General features: G+C 51.4%; 2 protein-coding genes across 3 annotated transcripts in view; one reads left to right on the plus strand and one right to left on the minus strand.

The window, feature by feature from the left end:
• Positions 1-2,458: 2,458 nt before the first annotated feature.
• Positions 2,459-8,275, minus strand: dffa (DNA fragmentation factor, alpha polypeptide). 2 transcript variants are annotated; one of them, XM_018733946.1, is made up of 6 exons: positions 8,016-8,275; positions 6,873-7,031; positions 6,373-6,530; positions 5,329-5,518; positions 4,588-4,715; positions 2,459-2,788 (listed from the first exon to the last, which is right to left on the minus strand). In XM_018733946.1, exons 1-6 carry the CDS (start codon positions 8,107-8,109, stop codon positions 2,585-2,587), a joined length of 933 nt encoding a protein of 310 aa, XP_018589462.1. In that variant the 5' UTR covers positions 8,110-8,275; the 3' UTR covers positions 2,459-2,584. The 2 variants fall into 2 exon arrangements, with proteins under 2 accessions (XP_018589462.1, XP_018589460.1); XM_018733944.2 differs by having other exon boundaries at positions 2,546-2,788; positions 4,507-4,715.
• Positions 8,276-8,659: 384 nt separating this feature from the next.
• The window catches only part of pex14 (peroxisomal biogenesis factor 14), a 59,817-nt gene continuing 49,682 nt past the window's right edge, over positions 8,660-18,794 (plus strand). Inside the window, exons 1-2 of the mRNA XM_018733871.2 lie at positions 8,660-9,130; positions 12,835-12,879. Coding sequence (XP_018589387.2) covers positions 9,095-9,130; positions 12,835-12,879 — 81 coding nt within the window. The 5' untranslated portion in view covers positions 8,660-9,094. The remainder of the gene's footprint in view (positions 9,131-12,834; positions 12,880-18,794) is intronic.

Here is an 18,794-nt window from a genome sequence, read left to right on the forward strand (position 1 = left end):
ACATTTCTCCCTGCTGTAGGAACGTCACATTCTTGTACGAATTTGTATTGAGGATAAAGGGACATGGGTACAGACAATAAATATAGTTAAAAAAAACAGCATTGGTTAAAATTAAGGGCGCATTATTTACCCAAATACGTTTCTCAAGTTATGTGATTTTTCACGCATCTAATAAGTCCCGAATAATTGGCAAAACGTTTCCAGTTTGGAGCAGTCGGTCCATACCGTGAAAAGTCCATTTTTATTCTTGATTCATGATCTTCCAGCTGCTGCATGATTTGGTGGGTGAAGGCGTGTGTCTCTAAAGACCCCTCTAAATTTTAACATGCTTCCTTGGAATTCTCAACACCACCTCCCCGTCCATAAAATAAGACCCCAGATGTTTCGTAATGTCAATCTCAACAAAATAAGCACTTTTCAGAACATCCGACCTACATCGGGCTCAGGGTCAAACGAACCATCAGGGTTCAGATGGGAAACAATATCTTCCAGATAATGGGAAAATTCCGGTGGGCAGATCCACCCGCTGCTCCAGGAAGTGGCGTTGGGCTTTTGGGACAGTTGGGGCTCTTTGGGCGGCTGCTGCTTCATGGGAAAAAAAATCTTGAGCAATTTACTACTAAACTGTTAAAAAGTTCAATGAGAAGTATGTCAACGTCCGTTCCATGACACGCAAGTCAACAACGGTGCTCTGTATAGACTACCGCCGAATTCCCTTGGGGGCCAATAACCGATAACCCAGAAGAAAGCTCCACTCTTAGAAATTCTCACAAAATGATATGTATCAAGCACTCACCTAGAACTTTCTGTATAATGTCAGCATATGGAAAAGAGGAAGGGAGGCTCTAAAGGGTCTAAAGGCCTCCACGCAACCACACCTTCTTCAGCTCCATTTCCTATTTGCGATAAAGTATGGAAGGTGCCATTTATCGTGAGTGTCTTAGCGGTACAACAGAGAATCCAACATAGTCTTGCAGCTCATATCATTAAAGTTGGGCGAGTTAATGACCTGTGACATCGTTAACCAACAGCGCCGATGTGCCATTCGTCAGTTTGACGCGCACTTGCCAGCTAACCGATTAGCACTGCAAAGCAACCCGCTAAATGTTAACATGCAACGCTCCGTTTACCACGGTTAGGGTTGCAGAGCCTTCGTAAGTAACCGCAGGCAGGGATTTTATATTAGATTTTGTTCAGCCGGAACAGGTGCGTCTCGTTGTTCTGAAGTACGGCTTCTCGCCAGGGTATTCAATATTCACGGGATCGGAGCCGGCACCTTAGCCCAACGACTCGCCCACTGCGGCCACTTTGAGACGTCAGGTAGCCCATCCAGCGGAGGAGCCCACGGCGCCCTTCGCTACTAATGAGGCCTCATTATACCTGGAAGCACCACAGGATTCCTTACTGGCCAAATCTCCATTTTAACGACGTGTCGGTCGGCGCCGTAGCTCTTCCTCGTCAAAAACCCACGGCTTAGTTTTAGTGCCGCAGTTAATGGTAGAAAATCACGCCGCTCGTTTCTGTGCATGAGCCCCGATCCTTCGCACGAGTGACTGCGAATAATGACCAGGCAGCTGGAACGATCCTGTTGGACAGGCGCGATTCCATCAACGGGAGCGACGCCGCGACAAACGTGACGCCGAGGTTCGGTCGGAGGCGCCTTTATTTTGCAAAGGTCATCTCCCCCCCGCCATTGATCTTCAGCCTTCAGTCTTAAATAAAATGAACAAACCGGCAGAACGGCTCCTGCGGTCCGATGGAAAAAATTACCATTAATGGACCACTTTCAGCAAGACGTCCAACACCAAAAAATGAGCCCAGTCACAACCCGTAACAAACCACAGCCGTCAATCCATACTAAATATACCGACCGGTACAGAGCACATTATAAAATCATTATCTCATTATCGGTAAAGATCTACAAATTGTTCAGTAGGACGCAACACCGCAAGTACGAATAACTCCTCCTTATTAGTGTATTAACTGCAAAGGTCACCATTGACAGCACCGACACTGGTCCCGGTCACCTAAAATGAGACAAGCGGTCATTTATATCAAGGCCTGTGAAATTAAATTTTTTTTTTAAACTCTTAACAAAAAAACTATTCTAGGTGCTAACTGACATATACGTAAAAGTTAGACAAGGGCCACGTGATCGAATCCCAGGAAGTGCCAGTGTCACCCACGCATGACCGAGCTTGGAGCTGCTTGCGTACCACAGGAAGTAGGTGTTTCAAATATAAAAGTATGTTGAAAAGCTCCAGACAAACAGAAAATGACTGTTTTCTGTTAGAGATTCATAAGCTGGGAGACAAGCCTCAGGAAGTGGACAGGTACCCTAAATGAGGTACTGACAGTAACTGTGTGCGTGCGTGCGTGTGCTGACCTTACCATAGCCGTGCATATGCTTGGGAAGTAAAAACAGTAACCAAAACATATAGTAATCAATCAAAAAAGTCTTAATTGCATATAAACTTTCCATGACACAAACATCCCGCGCTGTGCTGCGAGCTGCTGGACGACCGTCTTTCGTATCGATTCGCCTGCTCATCTTGCCGAAGTACGGAGTTACAGAGTTCTCGTTCTACTTCTTGCGCTTGGCTTCTACCCCATCTGCCGCCTCCACCACCGCTGCCTCCTGGCTGCGGGCGCTCAATGACCGCAGAGCCCGCACCCGCTGCAGTCGAATGCACAGTTCCGCCTCGCAGGCTGCCACCAGGGCGGCGCTCTTCTCTTGATCCCAGCCCAGGGTTGTTGCCATGGCGACTGCACCCACATTCACCACGGTCTAAATGCAGGTAAAAATGCAGCATGAGTTCAGGAGGGTGGAAGGTGCTGCACAACACAATACACACCAGACGCACCCCACTTGTCCCCCCTAAAACAGCTGTGGGAGGTGCCGTCTCTTCTCCCCAAAAACCAAATGGCTCTGTGTCTTAAAATAGGGGTTTTCCTTTTTATCGATCGCACTGGAACAGTGCAGAGTACAAAGTGGTGTAATGCCAGATGAGGACTGACATTTACCGTAATTTTAGTTCTCTGAATTGTATCGTTAGTGATTTTTAAAAAAATGCAATAATGGACTCTAGAAATACCAAAATCTACCAAGATAATTTCACCCCCCCACCGACCCACGCTCACACTATTCGGAACCACTTGTCTACTGACAAAAATACTCGACACGACCCGAATGTCAATAAGTAATTTACCGGAATGGCTTCAAATATGAAGTGACCAAATTATAGCAGTGTGATACAGCACCGCCGCTTTGGAACTGATTTAAATAGATGGACTCGACCGGTTCGCTCCGATTCCCCCCCATTATTCACAACTACACCGGAGAGGCTGAACTGTAAGAGTCTTCCGGAAAACTACGCCACTACACACCCCCACAGGAACTGGGAATAAAATCTCCTCTTCAACTAGTTATTTTACCACAACTAACAATTACAAAGCTACTAACATATCACGGTAACAATAATACATCGCTGTAAATTACTATCAAGGGAAAGCGGGTCGTGAAGCGGTTACAGCCTCATGATCGAAGGATGTGGGTTCAAATCCCACCTCCTACAGGAAAACCCTGGACCAAGGTGCTAACCATGAATCGATACAGTAAAATTTACCAAGCTGCATAAATGAGTAAATCAGTGTACATAGCTTAGTCCCCAGAGCTCACATTGGAAGTCACTTTGGAGAAAAGTGTCAGATAAGTTGAAATAACAACGGAACTAACATATTATTTGCTTTGCAACGAATCAGCTAGTTATTGGGGCACAGTTCAAAGAGTCATCAGTTACTCTAACAGTAAATAGTCATTAATCAATCTGATTGTTAGTTAATGTGTAAAAATGCCACTTAAATTATAGTCCATAATCATATCCCTTACATGTTTAACTCATCTGGGAAATGCGGTGATATATAAAAAGGAGACCTGATGCAACGGACACCGCAGTAAACCCTTCCGGAGCAAAGAGCCGAGCGCTCAGCACGGGTTCCAACGCGCTCGACTCGGCAGCCTCGTTCTGCGAATCGTGGACGAGAGATGATAAACCCTCCGATCACCACACGTGAGCTGTGACAACAAACTGAGGGCCACAGTGGTTAAGTGTTTACTTGGCACAATATTACACAACTTATTACTTGATGCAATATTACAGCTAACTGTAGCAGGACAACGGCCCTCGCCCCCCTCGCGGGAAAGTCACCAAACAAACCTGCCTGCAATTCAAAGACAGCGAACGTTTCAACGTACTTCTCCGCCAGCCCTCCCATCACATGACAGCTCTATTTTCCGGACAAGGACAAAAATAAGTGGAAAAGAGGTCGTCGTGGCAACGTCACCGCGGCTGGACGTGCGCGAGGAACAAACAGCATAACTGTGCGTGAAATTAAGTGCCTCCGTCCACCCCCCCGCAGAGCACCGGGGAGCAACGCGCAGCTCCTGAACGTGTTCGACCAAGTGGGGAAGGGGAGTGGACGAAGAGCGCCTCCATGTGGACGCACCTCGTAAATGCACCTTCCGGGATACCTCCGCCTTCTAATGCGGGTCCATCTCTTTGGGGAACTGGGGACGGGGGACGTTACCTGCAGCTGCTCATTGGACAGCCGCGTCTCAGGTCTCGTTTTGCCCTTGAGGACCATGAGTGTCCTGGGGCTGAAAGTGGAGGACGTTCCCTTCGGTGGACCGTCTGCCTCGTCCGCCGCGCTCTCACCTGCAAGTTGACAGCGGTTCACTGACACCTAACTGACACTTCAAAATTGGCAGAAAATACGGAATTTGTTCAAAAATGTTTTTTAAAACAGTAAACCAACCATCAGCAAAGAATTGCGACCCCAGTGCTGATTAGCCTTTCCGTAACAAGAGATGGTGTCAATAAATATTGTCCTTCATAGTGTTGAAGCCAACATTTTTAAAGCAAATATTTTAACAGTTAGTTAGTTATGTTGTATTACAGCTCGCTTCCCTCTGCCACCACTGCCAAGGTGGACGTACAAGTGACCGAGGGCGCTATTAGTCACCACTGATCATTTTTATTATTAAAATCTATCACAGTAAATTATTATTATTGTTCCATGTCTTCCCTTCCAAAGTAGTTAATTTTTTTTCACCCCAAACTCAATTTTTCTCTTGCAGAACTCCAGGCGCCGTAACTCTCTAGCTCTCTAGTTCCCCCAAGTGGCAAGGCCTGGAAATTTCCGCAAGGCTCAGACCATCATGATGTTCTTCGAGGACACGCCCCCTTCTCAAATGTGCTGGTCGAGGACAGCATTGTCCGCAAGCAAGAGGAGTTGCGCATGAGGAAGAGCCTCGGCTAAGCGCCTCACCCCCAGCGATGGGCACCCGGCCGCCCTCTTTCTCCACGGCCTTCAGGTAGAGCTGGAGCAGCTCCCTGGATTGGCGCTCCTCCTCCCTGCGGTCCAGCGCCCTCTGGAGTGCGTCCTGCAGAGCGCGTGCCTGGCTGTTCCGGAAGCCCAGGGCCGCTGCCAGGTCCGAGCACGGGGCGTCCACCAGGCCCTAGGGTGAGTGATCACGCCCGTGTGTGTGTGCATGCACGCGCGCGCAAGTACACACACACATAAAAGAACACCTGTCAGCCATCTGGATCCTAATGACGTACCCTTAAGGTAATCAATAATTTTAATTGACCAGGGTCTAAAGTGGCAATGTACCAACTAACTCATAGTGATAACTCAACAGGCATTAGGTAAGCTTATTTTAAAATGGAACATATATATAATATTTCATAGATACACTCGCCTTGTTTGTCAACTTCTTCTATCCAGTTTCTCACGTTTCCACTTCAGATTTTCATATTTCTGGTGTGTGACATTTGGTCGAGCCCAATAAACTAAGGCCACGTTTGAAAACTGCCAAGCTGCTGTGAGAGCAAGACTGAGACGCACTGCATTGTGGGAAGTGTGTACCCACGCTCTCAGCTACAGTCTGACCAGTATACTCAGTTTGTGTCTGCCTGCTCCGTTTCTGTTCTTCATTTATTTAAACGTGACGTAGAGTCTCTGTCTTCCTCAAGTCAGTCCACACACACTTGCTCGGCAAGTTTAATTTTTAAAACATTTCCTGTATGATAGTGTTACTGTTACCTATTCCATTTTAATGTGTTACAAAACTTTTTCCTTATGATATCAGGCATCATTTACAGTGATTTTGGCGCAATCACGAGATGGTCTTGGAGGAAATGGGAATTTTCCAACTTATAATAATGGAATAAGTAATTCTGTCATCTATTTTTTTCAATATCCAGTCCATTTTCAGAAACAAATAAACGGGGGATAAGTGTATTATAGTATGAATATGCATACAGTAAGTTATGGTTAAGGAACCTGCGGTGAGTGGATGCAGCTAGTTACCTGGAGCTCAGCCTCGGACATGAGGAGGACACTGGCCAGGTCCACCCTCAGCCTGCTGGCGGCGCCGTGCCAAGCTTCTGCCTCAGAGAACGGGGCGTCCACGGTGTCGGAATTAACCTCGAATGAGTCGCGGCTCAGCCAGGCGGTGCCCCCGTCCACTGCAGGGACGGTGAGAAAGCCGGTTCAACAGCAGGTACTGCTGGCACCTCAGTGTAGTGCACAGGGTGGGCTTTACCGCGCTGACTGAACTACTGGGTTGTAGGTTCAAGTCTTGCGGCAGGATGAGTCCTAGGTGTGTTTTAAGTAACTCATCTCTTTATTAGTATGTGCTATTCATGGATTTGCCCAAAGTGACTGTAGTTAAGCAGAAAATCAATACTGAAACTGTGCAAAATACAAGCATTCCTTCCAGCAATACAGGCGGCAGCCCTTAAATCTCCGCCTCGGACTTTTATTTTTTTCCTCTTACAGAAGGAGCTCGTGGCAGCAGCTGCGCTCACCTCCCTTCCTGGGTGCCCACATCTCCTTCTCACACAGAAGCATGAACTTGGTGTTGGGGGGTAAGCACAGGAAGTAGGTCTCGTCTTCCACAATGGTGCCATCGTCCTCCAGGACCACGGAAACGGGGGAGTGCGGGTCCAATCCCAGGGCCGTGCATCCTGTGCATGGTGAGCAAAGGGGAGTCTTACTGCCTCTGGGGTGCAAATGTGTTGCTAGTACAGTAAAAACACCTTGATCGCGAAGGACGCAGCAGATGTGTTGTGGAACACTATAAGCTGAAAGACAGGGCTCAGATCGTTCGGCCAAAGGAAGGGAAAGAATCCCTCAGGTAACCGTGCTTTCACACTTCGCGTCTGGAGCCCATGGCGCGCCCCATTGCTGGAATTCTGGGAATGAAAGAGGCTTATCGCCCGTGCCGAGCACTCGTGTCCGTACACGAAGCACAGTAGCAGCACTCTTCAGTAACACAAAACACACACAGGTGTCACATGAACAGAAAAGACACTTCGCCATAAAACACACTGCTTAACGTGTCTCTCTCGACATTGGAATTACGTCCGGCGATTTACTATGGAACAACATAACCAACAGATTCATCACTACATAAGTTATTTTCTGCACTTGATCCAGCAGGTGGCGCAGCGGTTAGAGCCATCACCTTTTAATCAAAGGATCCCCTGCGACTGTATAATAACCTTAATCAAGGTACTCTCAACCAGTGCAATAAAAATTTCCTGGCTTATAAATGGGTAAATCAGTGTAACTGTCTTAGAACACAAAACCATCATTTAAAGTCACTCAGGAGAAAAGCATCAGATGAATAAAATGATGGCAAAACTGAAGTTAACGAGTTCTTCACTTTGTAACTAATCAGTTCGTTACTCGGTCATAGTCTATTAGTCACTAGTCACTCAAGGCTGATCGCTTGGTAAAGTAAACAGGTGAGTCGTTTTGTAACAATGTAACACACTGTAACCATTAATTACTTTTGTATCAAACGAGTTGGTCACTGTAACAATGTAACTTATCTGTTCAGCTGTCGCTCAGTAGTGTGACACAAAGACACCTGTCGCGTCCTTTATTCCTTCCGCTAAAATAATCATTATAAATAATGTGCGTGTTTTAATTTACGCGAAACGCACCGTTGCTCTTCAGTTCCCTCAACGAGGGAGCGACGAGTCCGTGTAATTTCCTGCGGCTGTAATCACACACTTTGCACGGCTTTAATTCTGCCATGACTTTAATGCCGTGTGCCGACGGCGGTTACAGCTCCTGCAGCGATTCTTCTGTAAAATGAGCAGCAGAACAATCGGTGACACCGCAGTCTTCTACCTCTTGTCTACACAACACAAAGTGCGCTCCGCCGGGAGCGGTCGAGAGCAGTTTCGTTTCGCAGCGCCAAGGTTTCTGGGAGCTGTAGTCTGTTGTGACATTCGAACGCTGGGAACTGTAGTTTTTTTTTAAGAGCGCGTTCAATGGTGAAAACTCTGGGAATTGTAGTGCATTGTGGAATTTCAGCCCTGAGGCAATATGACTTTATAGGAACTGTAGTCCGTTTTTTTTTTTTCCATTGAACACGTTTCAAGCACAAGGGAAAATGTCAAAACAGGCGATAAGAGCGAAACCAGATTGAAATCCGTGCCACCACATACTTACGAGGAATGGAAAAGCTGCACTTTTAAGATTGTTGTGTCAATTTGTATGCCGATTAAAGCAAAGATGGGTCTTCGAGTAAACGACGAACTCTCGGTCGTTTTTCGTCCTCACCTCTCTCTCGCGCAGGGAATGCAAATGAACCAGAAACAAATGTGATAAAGGAATATTATTCCAGAACACATTTTTGCAATAACAAAACATTTTTTCCCATCGTTCCCTCGTTAAACAGTGAGTGTATTATATGTTAGGGCTGTTTTAAAATCTTCAGATAGAAACTGCCTTTGCTGTATGCAAAAATATCCCCCTTTTTTGCTCCCAAAAAAAGCCGTAAGAACTTGAAAACTGGCGCTTCTCTTCTCAGCAGCATCCCATTCTGTGTATATACCTATAGTGTAATAACAGCACATACAGCCCTCCGGATGAATATGACTGCAGCGCGGAAGCGGAACGTCTCGTATTTCTGTGAAGGTCTCCGTGGAACGAGGCGCTCTTGTTTCGACCGAGCGGCCTGCCGCAGTCCGCACTAATCGACTTCAGATGGGCTGGTTCACGCGAGCCGAGGAAGATGGCATCTCCCGAGCAAGCTGAGCAGCAAGCGCAGGTTAACATCATATTGTTTCCTACAGCCGAGCGCTGCTTCGCGTTAACGCCGCGTGAGCGCTTTGCGGAGGCGACGAGTCGAGTGCGCGTCCTCTGTCTGTCCGCTCCCCCCGCTGCCTGCCTGCGCGCTGCGCTCGCGCGGGAGTTGTGGCGCGTGCCGTCGCCGCCGCGCCGTGTGACAGAGGAACAGGCCCCGACCCGACCTGACCCGTCCGGCCCGCGACACCGAGCCGCCGCTCCTGCTGGGGTGCAGAAGGGCGAGGTCTCCTCAGGGCGGGAGGAGTCGGCCGGCAGCTGCCAGCTGGGCTCGCTGCTGGGACCGTGCCGTGCGGTGGTGGTGGGTCGCCGCCGGTGGGTCGGGTGGGTCGGTCGGTCGGTCCCCTGCCTGCCGGGCGTGGACACGTGGGTGGCGGTCGGTTCCCACTCCTGCTTCTACTAGACGACTGGACAGGCGGTGGGACGGAGGGCTGGGTAGACAGTGGGATGGATGGATGGAGGGACAGGCGGTGCGGACGGACAGATGGAACGAGGGATGGATAGGCAGCGGGACGAATGGACGGACAGGCGGTGGGATAAATAGTGAAGGATCTACTAGGCAGGCGGCCCAGGGTCTCTGTCTTTCTGTCTTTCTCCCTCACACACGCACACACTCTCTCTGCAGCACTGAGGTCACACCACCGAGTTCCGAAGTCCTCCTCGTCCAGCTTCGGTACACAGCGGCTCGAGGGAGAAATTCCCCGAAAGTGGACTCGGCGCTCCGTCATTCGTGCGTGTGTCGCGATGTCCGGGTCACGGACACGTCGCGCTTTTCTGAATCCACACGTGACGTGTTCGGTCGCTCCGGCAGCGAGACGCCTCACCGACCGGTTTTTTTTCCTCCAAATTCTGCATTTTAACATTTAATATATACAGAGATACGAGTAAAAAGCTCTCGGGTATAGAACTAATCAATAGTACCGATAATTCGAATTTTTTCACAACTGATTGTGGGGGAAAAAGATTAATACATGCAAACGTCTCGCGTGTCATTTTAGTACTGCTCTGCTGTGCGTTTGATCGCCGCGCCGCTGGGATCTGTGATTTTACTGCCTTTACCGTGTTTTGTGCTCAGTCACATTTGAAGATGAAAATCGATCGTAAGGAACGCGTGTCGAGTTTTAGTAATCGCGCGTTTGTGATTGTCTGCGTACCGCTCAATGACAATGTGAGTGCGCGTGCAGCTGACCTTTGACCCGATGACCCGCGGTGAACCAGCGTGATAAGAGCAGGTCCCTGGATGGAGTAAAGTGGGGGACGAAGTGGCGTCCCGAAGCGTGACCTTTGACAGGCTGTGATGTGGTGTCACCTGGGGGGGGGGGGTCTGGTGATCCTAACCCTGTTGCATGTGAAGAAGTGACCCGGGGGGGGGGGGGTATTATTATAATAATATCTGACTCTAATGAGAGGTTCGAACACTAAAATTCTTACACTGATTTACTTATTTATACAGCAGGGTACTTTTTAGTGTATAAGTCGATCAAAGCTGCTACAGCAGAAGCTGGGATTCGAACCCAGTCCTTCCAGTTGCTAGGCAACGGATCCGGCTCCTGCACCGCCGCTGCTGCTGATGCGTTCTCTCTAATAATAGCAGGAAAAAGATGGTCTGTCTGCAGCGACGTATTTTATAATTTAGAAGAATAATTGTATATTTAAATAAAATAATTTATTTCAAAATCACTTGTGGCACTGGAAATATAAATCCCACCACCACCCAGGCAAAGCTGTAAAGGGCCTTTACTGAGGACTCTTGTCGTTTTGAAAATGGACAGCGGTGGTATTCTTACCCTGTACCGTTGTAGAATATAGTGAAAATCACAACATCTAGACGAAAAATTGCGAATGACAAAATTCTAGAGTTATAAAACAATATCCAATAAACAAAAAAGTTGTAAAAAAACATGAAATAACACTAATCTCATACGTTAAAAGGAAAATATGACAGGTAATACCTCCTCAGCGCACTTGGCATAACAAGGTAGTTGGGGTGCAAAATGCCCATTGTTCTTGTATAAAATATTAAAATAAACATATAGAACCTTAACCTTAAAATACACTTATGAATAAAAGACTGTGATTTACACCCCTGATTCTATTTACCTGCCTGTTTTAACCAGTGTCAACTATCCTTCGCTTATTTTTACACCTGCGCTACTTGTGTTTCTACCACACACTCTTTTTACTCTAAAGACACATGGATTGATCGTTACACACCTGTTACGTCCCATGAGGAAGACGCTCATCTCTTGTTATAATTTTCAGTGTGTGACGGAACACGTTTACCCTGCTGAGGTGGTAAGTGGCGGCAAAGAACACTCAAACAGGAGTGTGAGACCACCTTCGTTCAACTCGCTTCCACAGTGTTTACACCTCCTGGTGGCGGTGGTGATGATGAGGAATGTTGCACGTGTTTATGGGATCGATCCGTCGACGTGCAGCACTCGGCAGCGGTTTATCAACGTGATGCGTGTTGTTTTCCCTCCTTTTAAAGTTCCAACAACCCATGGAGTTTCTATGGCAACTGGGGTGCGGCTCCGTCTGCTGGTCGTCACCGGGGTCATAGGCTGACCTCTGCCCTCGGGACGCCCTGTAACCCCGGCGATGCTGTGTGGCGTCTCGGCGAACGTGGGCGTTTCCTTCCTCTTTATCTGAGCCCCGTTTATGCGCAGCATGTAATTCCCTGGTGACAAAACGGCACCGATCCCCCCCCCCCCTCTCGTTTTACCGGAACCCGAGTCCAAACGCGCGCCACGGAACCGGAGATTTCCCCAGGCCTGGCTTGCCGGCCGCTGGCTGTCGGCTCAGCGTGGCCTTTGAGTCCGGGCCCCGGCCGCGTTGCGGTCGACCGCACGCGGCTCGCGGCTGCAATCGGACACTTTGCCCCGTGGCGCCGCCGCCTGAGATGCCCTCGTTACCATGGCGATAGTAGATGAGTAACCCAATCCTGCTCGCTTCAATTGGATTTCATTTGTCTCGTGTTCCTCACGGGAGACGTCACCGCGGAGTAGCTGTGCAGGAAGCGCCTGGGGCTGACTTCCTGAAGAGCGAGCCGGGGCTACGGGGCCGAGGGAGGGGGGTCAGATTTGGGTCCCGGGGTCCTGAGGACACCTTGAAGGCACATTGAGCAGCTTCTGTATGGTAGCTCTGTCTGGATGACCTCTGCGCCGGGGTCACGCGTCACAGGTCGTGTGGGAGATTGGGGGGGCAATGTGGGGGGGCGGTGTAACGGCTCCCTTGATGTCACTGTGAAAATATAACCACACTAGTAAATTAGTGGTTAAGGAGTTGTGTCTGTCACCGCAAAGGTTGCGGGTTCAAGCCAGTTTCGGGTCTTGTTTTCCCTCCAAAACGGTATCGGTCGTTTTCCTTCAAGTGTTACGGTCTCAGTGTTTCTTTAAGCGTTTTGCCGTCTCAAATGCTTTGTTACGCATCACATGTTTCGGTGAAACAGAAGACAGAACGGAGCCTTTGAACGTCGTTTGTTTTTGCGTAAGACGTGATCTTGTCTCCGTAAATATTATTTGTGCCGTGCCGTTGGAACACAAGGCTCGTTACGAAGACACTCCTGCCCTTGACCCTAAATTCGAAGTCGGAAGCAGTTCGCGCAGCGTCTCCTTGCGCACTGTAGGTGGCAGCACTTTCTAACGCTTGTGTTGTTTTTTTTTCCAGACGGCGGCTCCCATCCGAGAGGACGCTCAGCCAAGAGAAGCGCTGGTAAGACGTTAATAACGTGTGCATTATTCACACCTGCCCACGGAAGACCGTGTTCAACACTTACGCCCCCTTGTCCGAGAAGGAGCTTCTCTACGAACCCCCCGGGAAATCTTTCGTACGGCACTGTGTCATAGCCTGTTTGTAAAAGTGCTCCGGACTCCTTGATCAAGTGCAATTGGCCACCCAAGGTTGGTCGGGGCCGTTTTTGTGTTGGGCCTTAAATTAGGGTTGGGTTGCTTTTCGCATGTTGGACTTGGGGGGGAGGGGGACGTTGAGATTTGGGGTTTCTCATGAGGTTTGGAGCGGTGGTGTTGTCAGCTTTGGTCTTTCAACTGGGGTTGTGGTTGGGGTTTGTTTTTGCCTTTGGGGTTTAGGTGCCTGGTGTTGGGTTTTGACTCTCTGGGTTGGTGTTGGACTTTCGCTTTCCCTCTGGGTTCGCGTTTTGTTTTGATTCTCTGTGGGTCGGAGTTGGGTTTTGAACTGTGATGTGGGCCTACGTTAGCATTTTAAGTAGGATTGTGGTCATGTTCTGTTTTTTCTGTCGAGGTGCGAGTTGTGCTTGCGGTTGGGGACAGGGTTGCGGCCCCAGCTGACGACAACCAGTCGTGACCCAGACTAGCGACTTTACGGTACCCTCCTTTTCCTCATCCACCTCCGCCATCGGGGTCCACCTTTGGAGCCCGTGCGGGTGTTCGTGCGTAGAGGTTCCCTGTGCTCGGCGTGCGCCGTGTCCGCACCCCGCGAGCCTCCTGCTGGGACGCGTTCCCACTCGCGCGTCTCCTCCTGTTGGCCGCCGCCAAGCTGCTCTTTCGCAGCGCAGTGGATTATGGCGGCGCCCCCTCATTTGTGTCACAAGCCATTATCGGGACGACGTGAATAATTGAAATTTGTGTCTGAAAGGATTGCGGCTGGACGGCAGGAAGGGTGCCGCCGCCGGGCCTTGCGGGACGGGGACACCAGTCAGTCTAACGGGTTGTGACTCACCTCGCCGGACGGGACGGACAGCCCCCTCCCACCCCCACCGCCGCGGAACCGCAGACGGGCGCTGGCCGTCTGGACCCGCAGGCTGCCAGAATGCCTGGCCCGGCGCCTCTGGCGCTGCCGAGCTGTCACTCGCTCTTCGCGGCTCCCTGATGGACACCTTGACCCACGTTACGTACGTGTGGCTGCGTCCAGGAGATACCGCGGTACGCCCTTGTTCTGGTACCGATTCTCGAAAGGTGCGGGTTCTGGACCTAACAGCTGCTTAGCTGCAGCGCCCCCTGGTGGCGCAGGGCAGGCAGTCTAGAAGTGGTGTAGCGGGGGCCGTGGCCCGATGCTGAGCCCCCCCCCCACACTGCTTGTTGCTGGCCTCCCTTTGAAAGGGTTTGGGGGATGTGGGGTTGGGGGGGCAAAACGGGAGGGGGGGAAAACTTGTCAGAAGAACATGCCGGTCTCACAGCAACTTCAAAAGCTCCCTTCCCCAGGATATTAGGCGACTGTGATGAAAAATTTAGCGGGCGTTAAATAAGGCGCTTTGAAGTGATCTGTTTTGGCTCGGCAGCCTCCGAATTTCCGGAGCCCCTCCGCTGCCGCGTCTCCAGCTTCGCGCGCGAGAAACGGACGAAAAACAGCGGGGGGAAAAACAGAAAACAGAAAACACGAAGCCCTCGAGGCCGAGGCGTCGGGGGCCGGCTGACAGGATGCCAACATCAACAGTGCCCCCCACCACCACCGCCGCCGCCACCGCAACACCACACCCTCAGGTCACGGCACACATCTGTTGCTCGTATGTTTCGTTTGCGGAACGGCGCGTGTTCCGTTTGGACGCGTCGCTGATGCAGCGCGGTGCCTGGGGGCGGGGCCTGCTGCGTACGACTCGAACCCCGCAGCGCGACACCGGGATGCCTTCGCCGTTCTCCGCCTGATCCTCCGTGTGCTCGGCCGCCACGGCAGACCGGTGGGCTTCAGTAGCCAGTACTTCAGGCATACGGGTTCTTGTCGGGGGGGGGTCCTGGTGCTGCCTGCCCCCCCCCCTTCTCATTACTTCTCTTCTAATTTGGTTCCTTTATTTGGGGTCTCAGGAAAGGTCATGGTCGCCACGGAACAGGCTGGTGTTGGCCGGGTGGCAATGAATCCTGCAACAAACACACACACACACACACAAAACCTTGGAGGGGGCCTGTGAACGTTGAAGCTCTTTTCACACGTACGTGGTCAGAGCTTTGGTTGTACCACATGACCTGACCCTTTTTATTCTAGTGTCCCTCTCTCTCTCTCACACACACACACACACACACACACACACACAGTTTTGACCGTTATGTCCAAGGACAGTTGGCACAGGGTCATCTAATTGGCTTTACGGTTACAGCTGGACATGGGGTTTATGGCGCGTGGCCACGCTCGCGTTCATGCCGGCGGCACCAAGGGGATCTTGTCCGCTCTTTACGCCGAACCCGAGCCGTCGGGCCTCGCTTTCACGCAGATTTACCGTTTTTGTGGAGAGCGAGGGCTAACGCACCGCCGGAGCTCTCCGGCACTCTCTTCTCTCCTCCGAAGGGCTCCCGAGCTGCGCCGTGATGTCACCAACAGACGCCGAACATTGAACCGCCTCGCTGCTCGTCTGCCTTTGGCGTTTTCCAAACTTTCCGCGATCCTCTCCGATCTGTTCTGCAATGTTCCATTTGCAGCGAGTTCATCGCCACCTGTGTGCGTTTGCCCACGGATGGAGGTAAAGAGCAGCGAAACAGAAGAGGAGAGCAGGACTGGTGCCTTAATCCAACTCAGTGCCCCGGTGTTTACAGCTCCCGTCCACTCCTGCTGATTGTCGCCCGTGTTTATGGGACAGTCTGCATATCGATAAGTTTTAACGTTAACGTAGCTCAGGGTTAATTAGGAATATTAAAATAAGAAGTCTCACTGTCCGTTTTGTCTATCGCGGCTGTGTTTGAGATTTTAACAGAACCGATCCGAGGACCCGGGACGTCTCTGTTGGAGGCCGAGGAACCCGTGTATCGTGGCGTCGCGTTTTAGGCACCGCGGCTGTGAGGATCTGCTGAAGTCACCCTGAGGAAGGCTCTGGGTCTGAAATGACCTGCTTGATGTGCTTCCCGGAGGAGCTGCTCCATGTGTTTAAGACTGGGGAGCTGTGGACACGCAGGTGGCTCACCTGTGCCGTGTGTGTGCGTGTCTTTTGTGCCCACGCCTGCCACTCGCACTCGCTCCCTCATTTTTGTATTTTGCTGACTGCACGTTTCTTCGGGGAGCCGGACGTGCGGCTCTGGAGCATGCAACATTTCAATAAAGCCTCCCCCACCCCGCAGACACGAGAGGGGGGGAGGGGCCCAATTAGATTTGTCAGATGAGTCAAAAGCGATCAGCGTGAGCCGCTCCTGTGGGTGACTGGCGCAAGGGCCTGTCCCCGGCCTCCTGTCTTGCTTGCCGGAGAGTTCCGCCGGTGCCCTAATCAGAGGATCCTTCTCCCCGACTTCATTACCGCACCGTCAGCGGCGCGAAGTGCGCCCGTTAATTGTCGCCATCCGCTTAGGTCACGTGGTTCGTTTGAGCAGCACGAGACGCTCCGTGTCGCACCGTGGACTCTGTGGACGTTTGGACTGATTCGACCGGGAAATGTGCTCTCGATCTATTGGTAACTTCCGTTATATCGGGCAGCATGTGGCGTAGTGGTTGAAGGACCCAGGTTCGAATCCCACCTCTTACTGTAGTGCCTTCGATTGAGGTCCTTCTCCTGAACTGACACAGCAGGCAGTAGCGTTCTGTCTAAATAGCAGCTTTGTGTCCAAACCTCACCGCGTAAGTGACGCTGGAGAAACGTGTAAATGACGGTAAAACATGACCGCTGGTGCAGGTATGATACCTTGGTTGGCTTTTTCCACCTTTTAGCCCGTCCCTTCCTGCTCAGGGTCGCTGATGGCACTTTGCTGGCCTGGACCATACCTGTATCGGTGCGCTTTGACTGGCCGCCATCAAGGCTGTGGGGTATTCGGTGATCCCCCCAGGGGGTCCGGGACACACCGAACCCCGCCGTGCGTCGGTAGTACTAACACCCCCTCCAGATTTTCCTCTAGACGCGTCCCTGGGTTGATACGTCGCTTCTTCCGGGGCGAGAGCTGGACCCAGCAGACCCTCCGGTGCCCTGTCTTTAAGAGGGCTTTGAGGGAAGTGGGCTGCGATCCTGCCGTGCTGGCGATGCGGGATCCGCTCGGAGTCTCATCCCTCTGTGAGCCTTGTGCCGTCTGCAGCGTCGCAACCGCTTCAAAGAGGGCTTTATTTTTTCTTGAAAAGCTTTCATTCGCTATAAATGCGTTTTTTCCGGAGTCTGAGATTCCGCAAGAAGGAAGAGAGCTCGAGCGCAGCGTTCGAAATGCGTTTGAAGGCGAATCTCCGCCGATACGTTAATGTAAACGGTATGGCGGCAGCGCTGTAATTTCGGCGCCCGTGACCGAGTCGCACAGCCGCCTGTGTCATTACGCAGTGTGTTTCGCGTAAAAGATGGCAGAAATACGAGCGCGTTTTAATTAGAGCGCGCCTATTTTTCGCGAAGGCCGTGGGAAGCGTACGCGAGCCGCGCGCCCCCTTTTGCTTTATAATTGCCGCGGCCCCACTTTGTTTGTCTTAAGAAATGGCCGCTTCGCAGGGGGGTGCCGTGGGGCCGTGGAATCGGACCCCCTCCCGGCCGTCGTCCGTCACTGTCATCCGTCGCTGGCGTCACTCCGGGCCGCGCTGATTAGCGGCAGGAGTAATTACAGCGGAAATGCCAGGCCTCCTCATTGTCAGGCCGCATCCCCGCTTTAATGAGCGCGCGACTGCGGCGCTCTGGCTTCCGAGGGCTCCTCGTCTGCTCCGTCAGCACATTTGTCGCAGCAGTTCGCTGCCCTTGACCCCCTCCACCCAAACCGCAATGGAGCGGGAGCCGAGAGGAAGGCGGTGCGTTTGCGTCCGGATCGGCCGAAAGCGGAGCGCGAGTGTCATTCCCGGTTTTGCGCTTGACCTGCGGTTCGGTAAACGAACCGGCTGTCCCGTTGTCCGCCCGAAGCCCAATCGCTCCCAGGCGCGACGGCAAGGAAGCCGGCCGTCTGGTACCCCGGGAGTCGGGCAGACAACGGGGACGGCCGTTTCGTTTCCCAAATCACGGGTCGCAGCGAAACTGGACAGCATGCACAGCCACGCGCACCGCCGTTTCCTGCCTCCGCCTTCCATTCATGGCACCATATCATTTTTAGAAGTCTGGCAAATCGGAGAGAAATGATCCTTAATCGACACATTGGGAGTGTTCCTTCGCCGGCTTCCCAGTAAGTTATTAGCTGTTAATTCATGTGTCGACTCCCCTGCAGTGCCGCTTATTTGCAGAAATCGGGGGATTCCCACGGTGCATTTGTAGCTACACAGCCGAAAAGGCTCCTCTCTATAATTATTTAACATTACACGCCGGCTTAAAGTGGTTATCAGTCGAAGGATATTAGCAAGGGGCCGGCAAAGTTATTTAATCTGGGACGGGGCTCTGCGTCTCTCCACCCGGGCGGGGCGCTCGGCTTCATGCTTTTACACCGAATTGACTCCGATTCCATCTTTTATTATGCCGAGGAGTTCGGTACCTTATTTCCTCGGGCTCGAGAGAGGCGCGATGCATCTTGGGCCCCCGGCTTTAATTGACGAAGGAAGGAGCTCCTTTTTGGCACAAGGCCTCGTGATAATTCGGCGCACGGCAACGCGGCTCCTGCTTCCACGGCGACCCGGGCCGCTGACGTCGCCGCGCTCTTTCCGCCGCTCCCTCGGTCCGCAGGGGAAGGGCGTAGCATTGCGGCTAGAGTCGGAAGGGGCAAAGGTTCGAATCCCACCTCCTGCTGCAGTCCCCTTGAACAAGGTACTTAACCTGGTTTTCTACAATAAAAATTACCCGCTTTTATAAATGG

Source organism: Scleropages formosus, chromosome 2 (genome assembly GCF_900964775.1).
Source record: "Scleropages formosus chromosome 2, fSclFor1.1, whole genome shotgun sequence".
Taxonomy (NCBI): Eukaryota; Metazoa; Chordata; class Actinopteri; order Osteoglossiformes; family Osteoglossidae; genus Scleropages; species Scleropages formosus.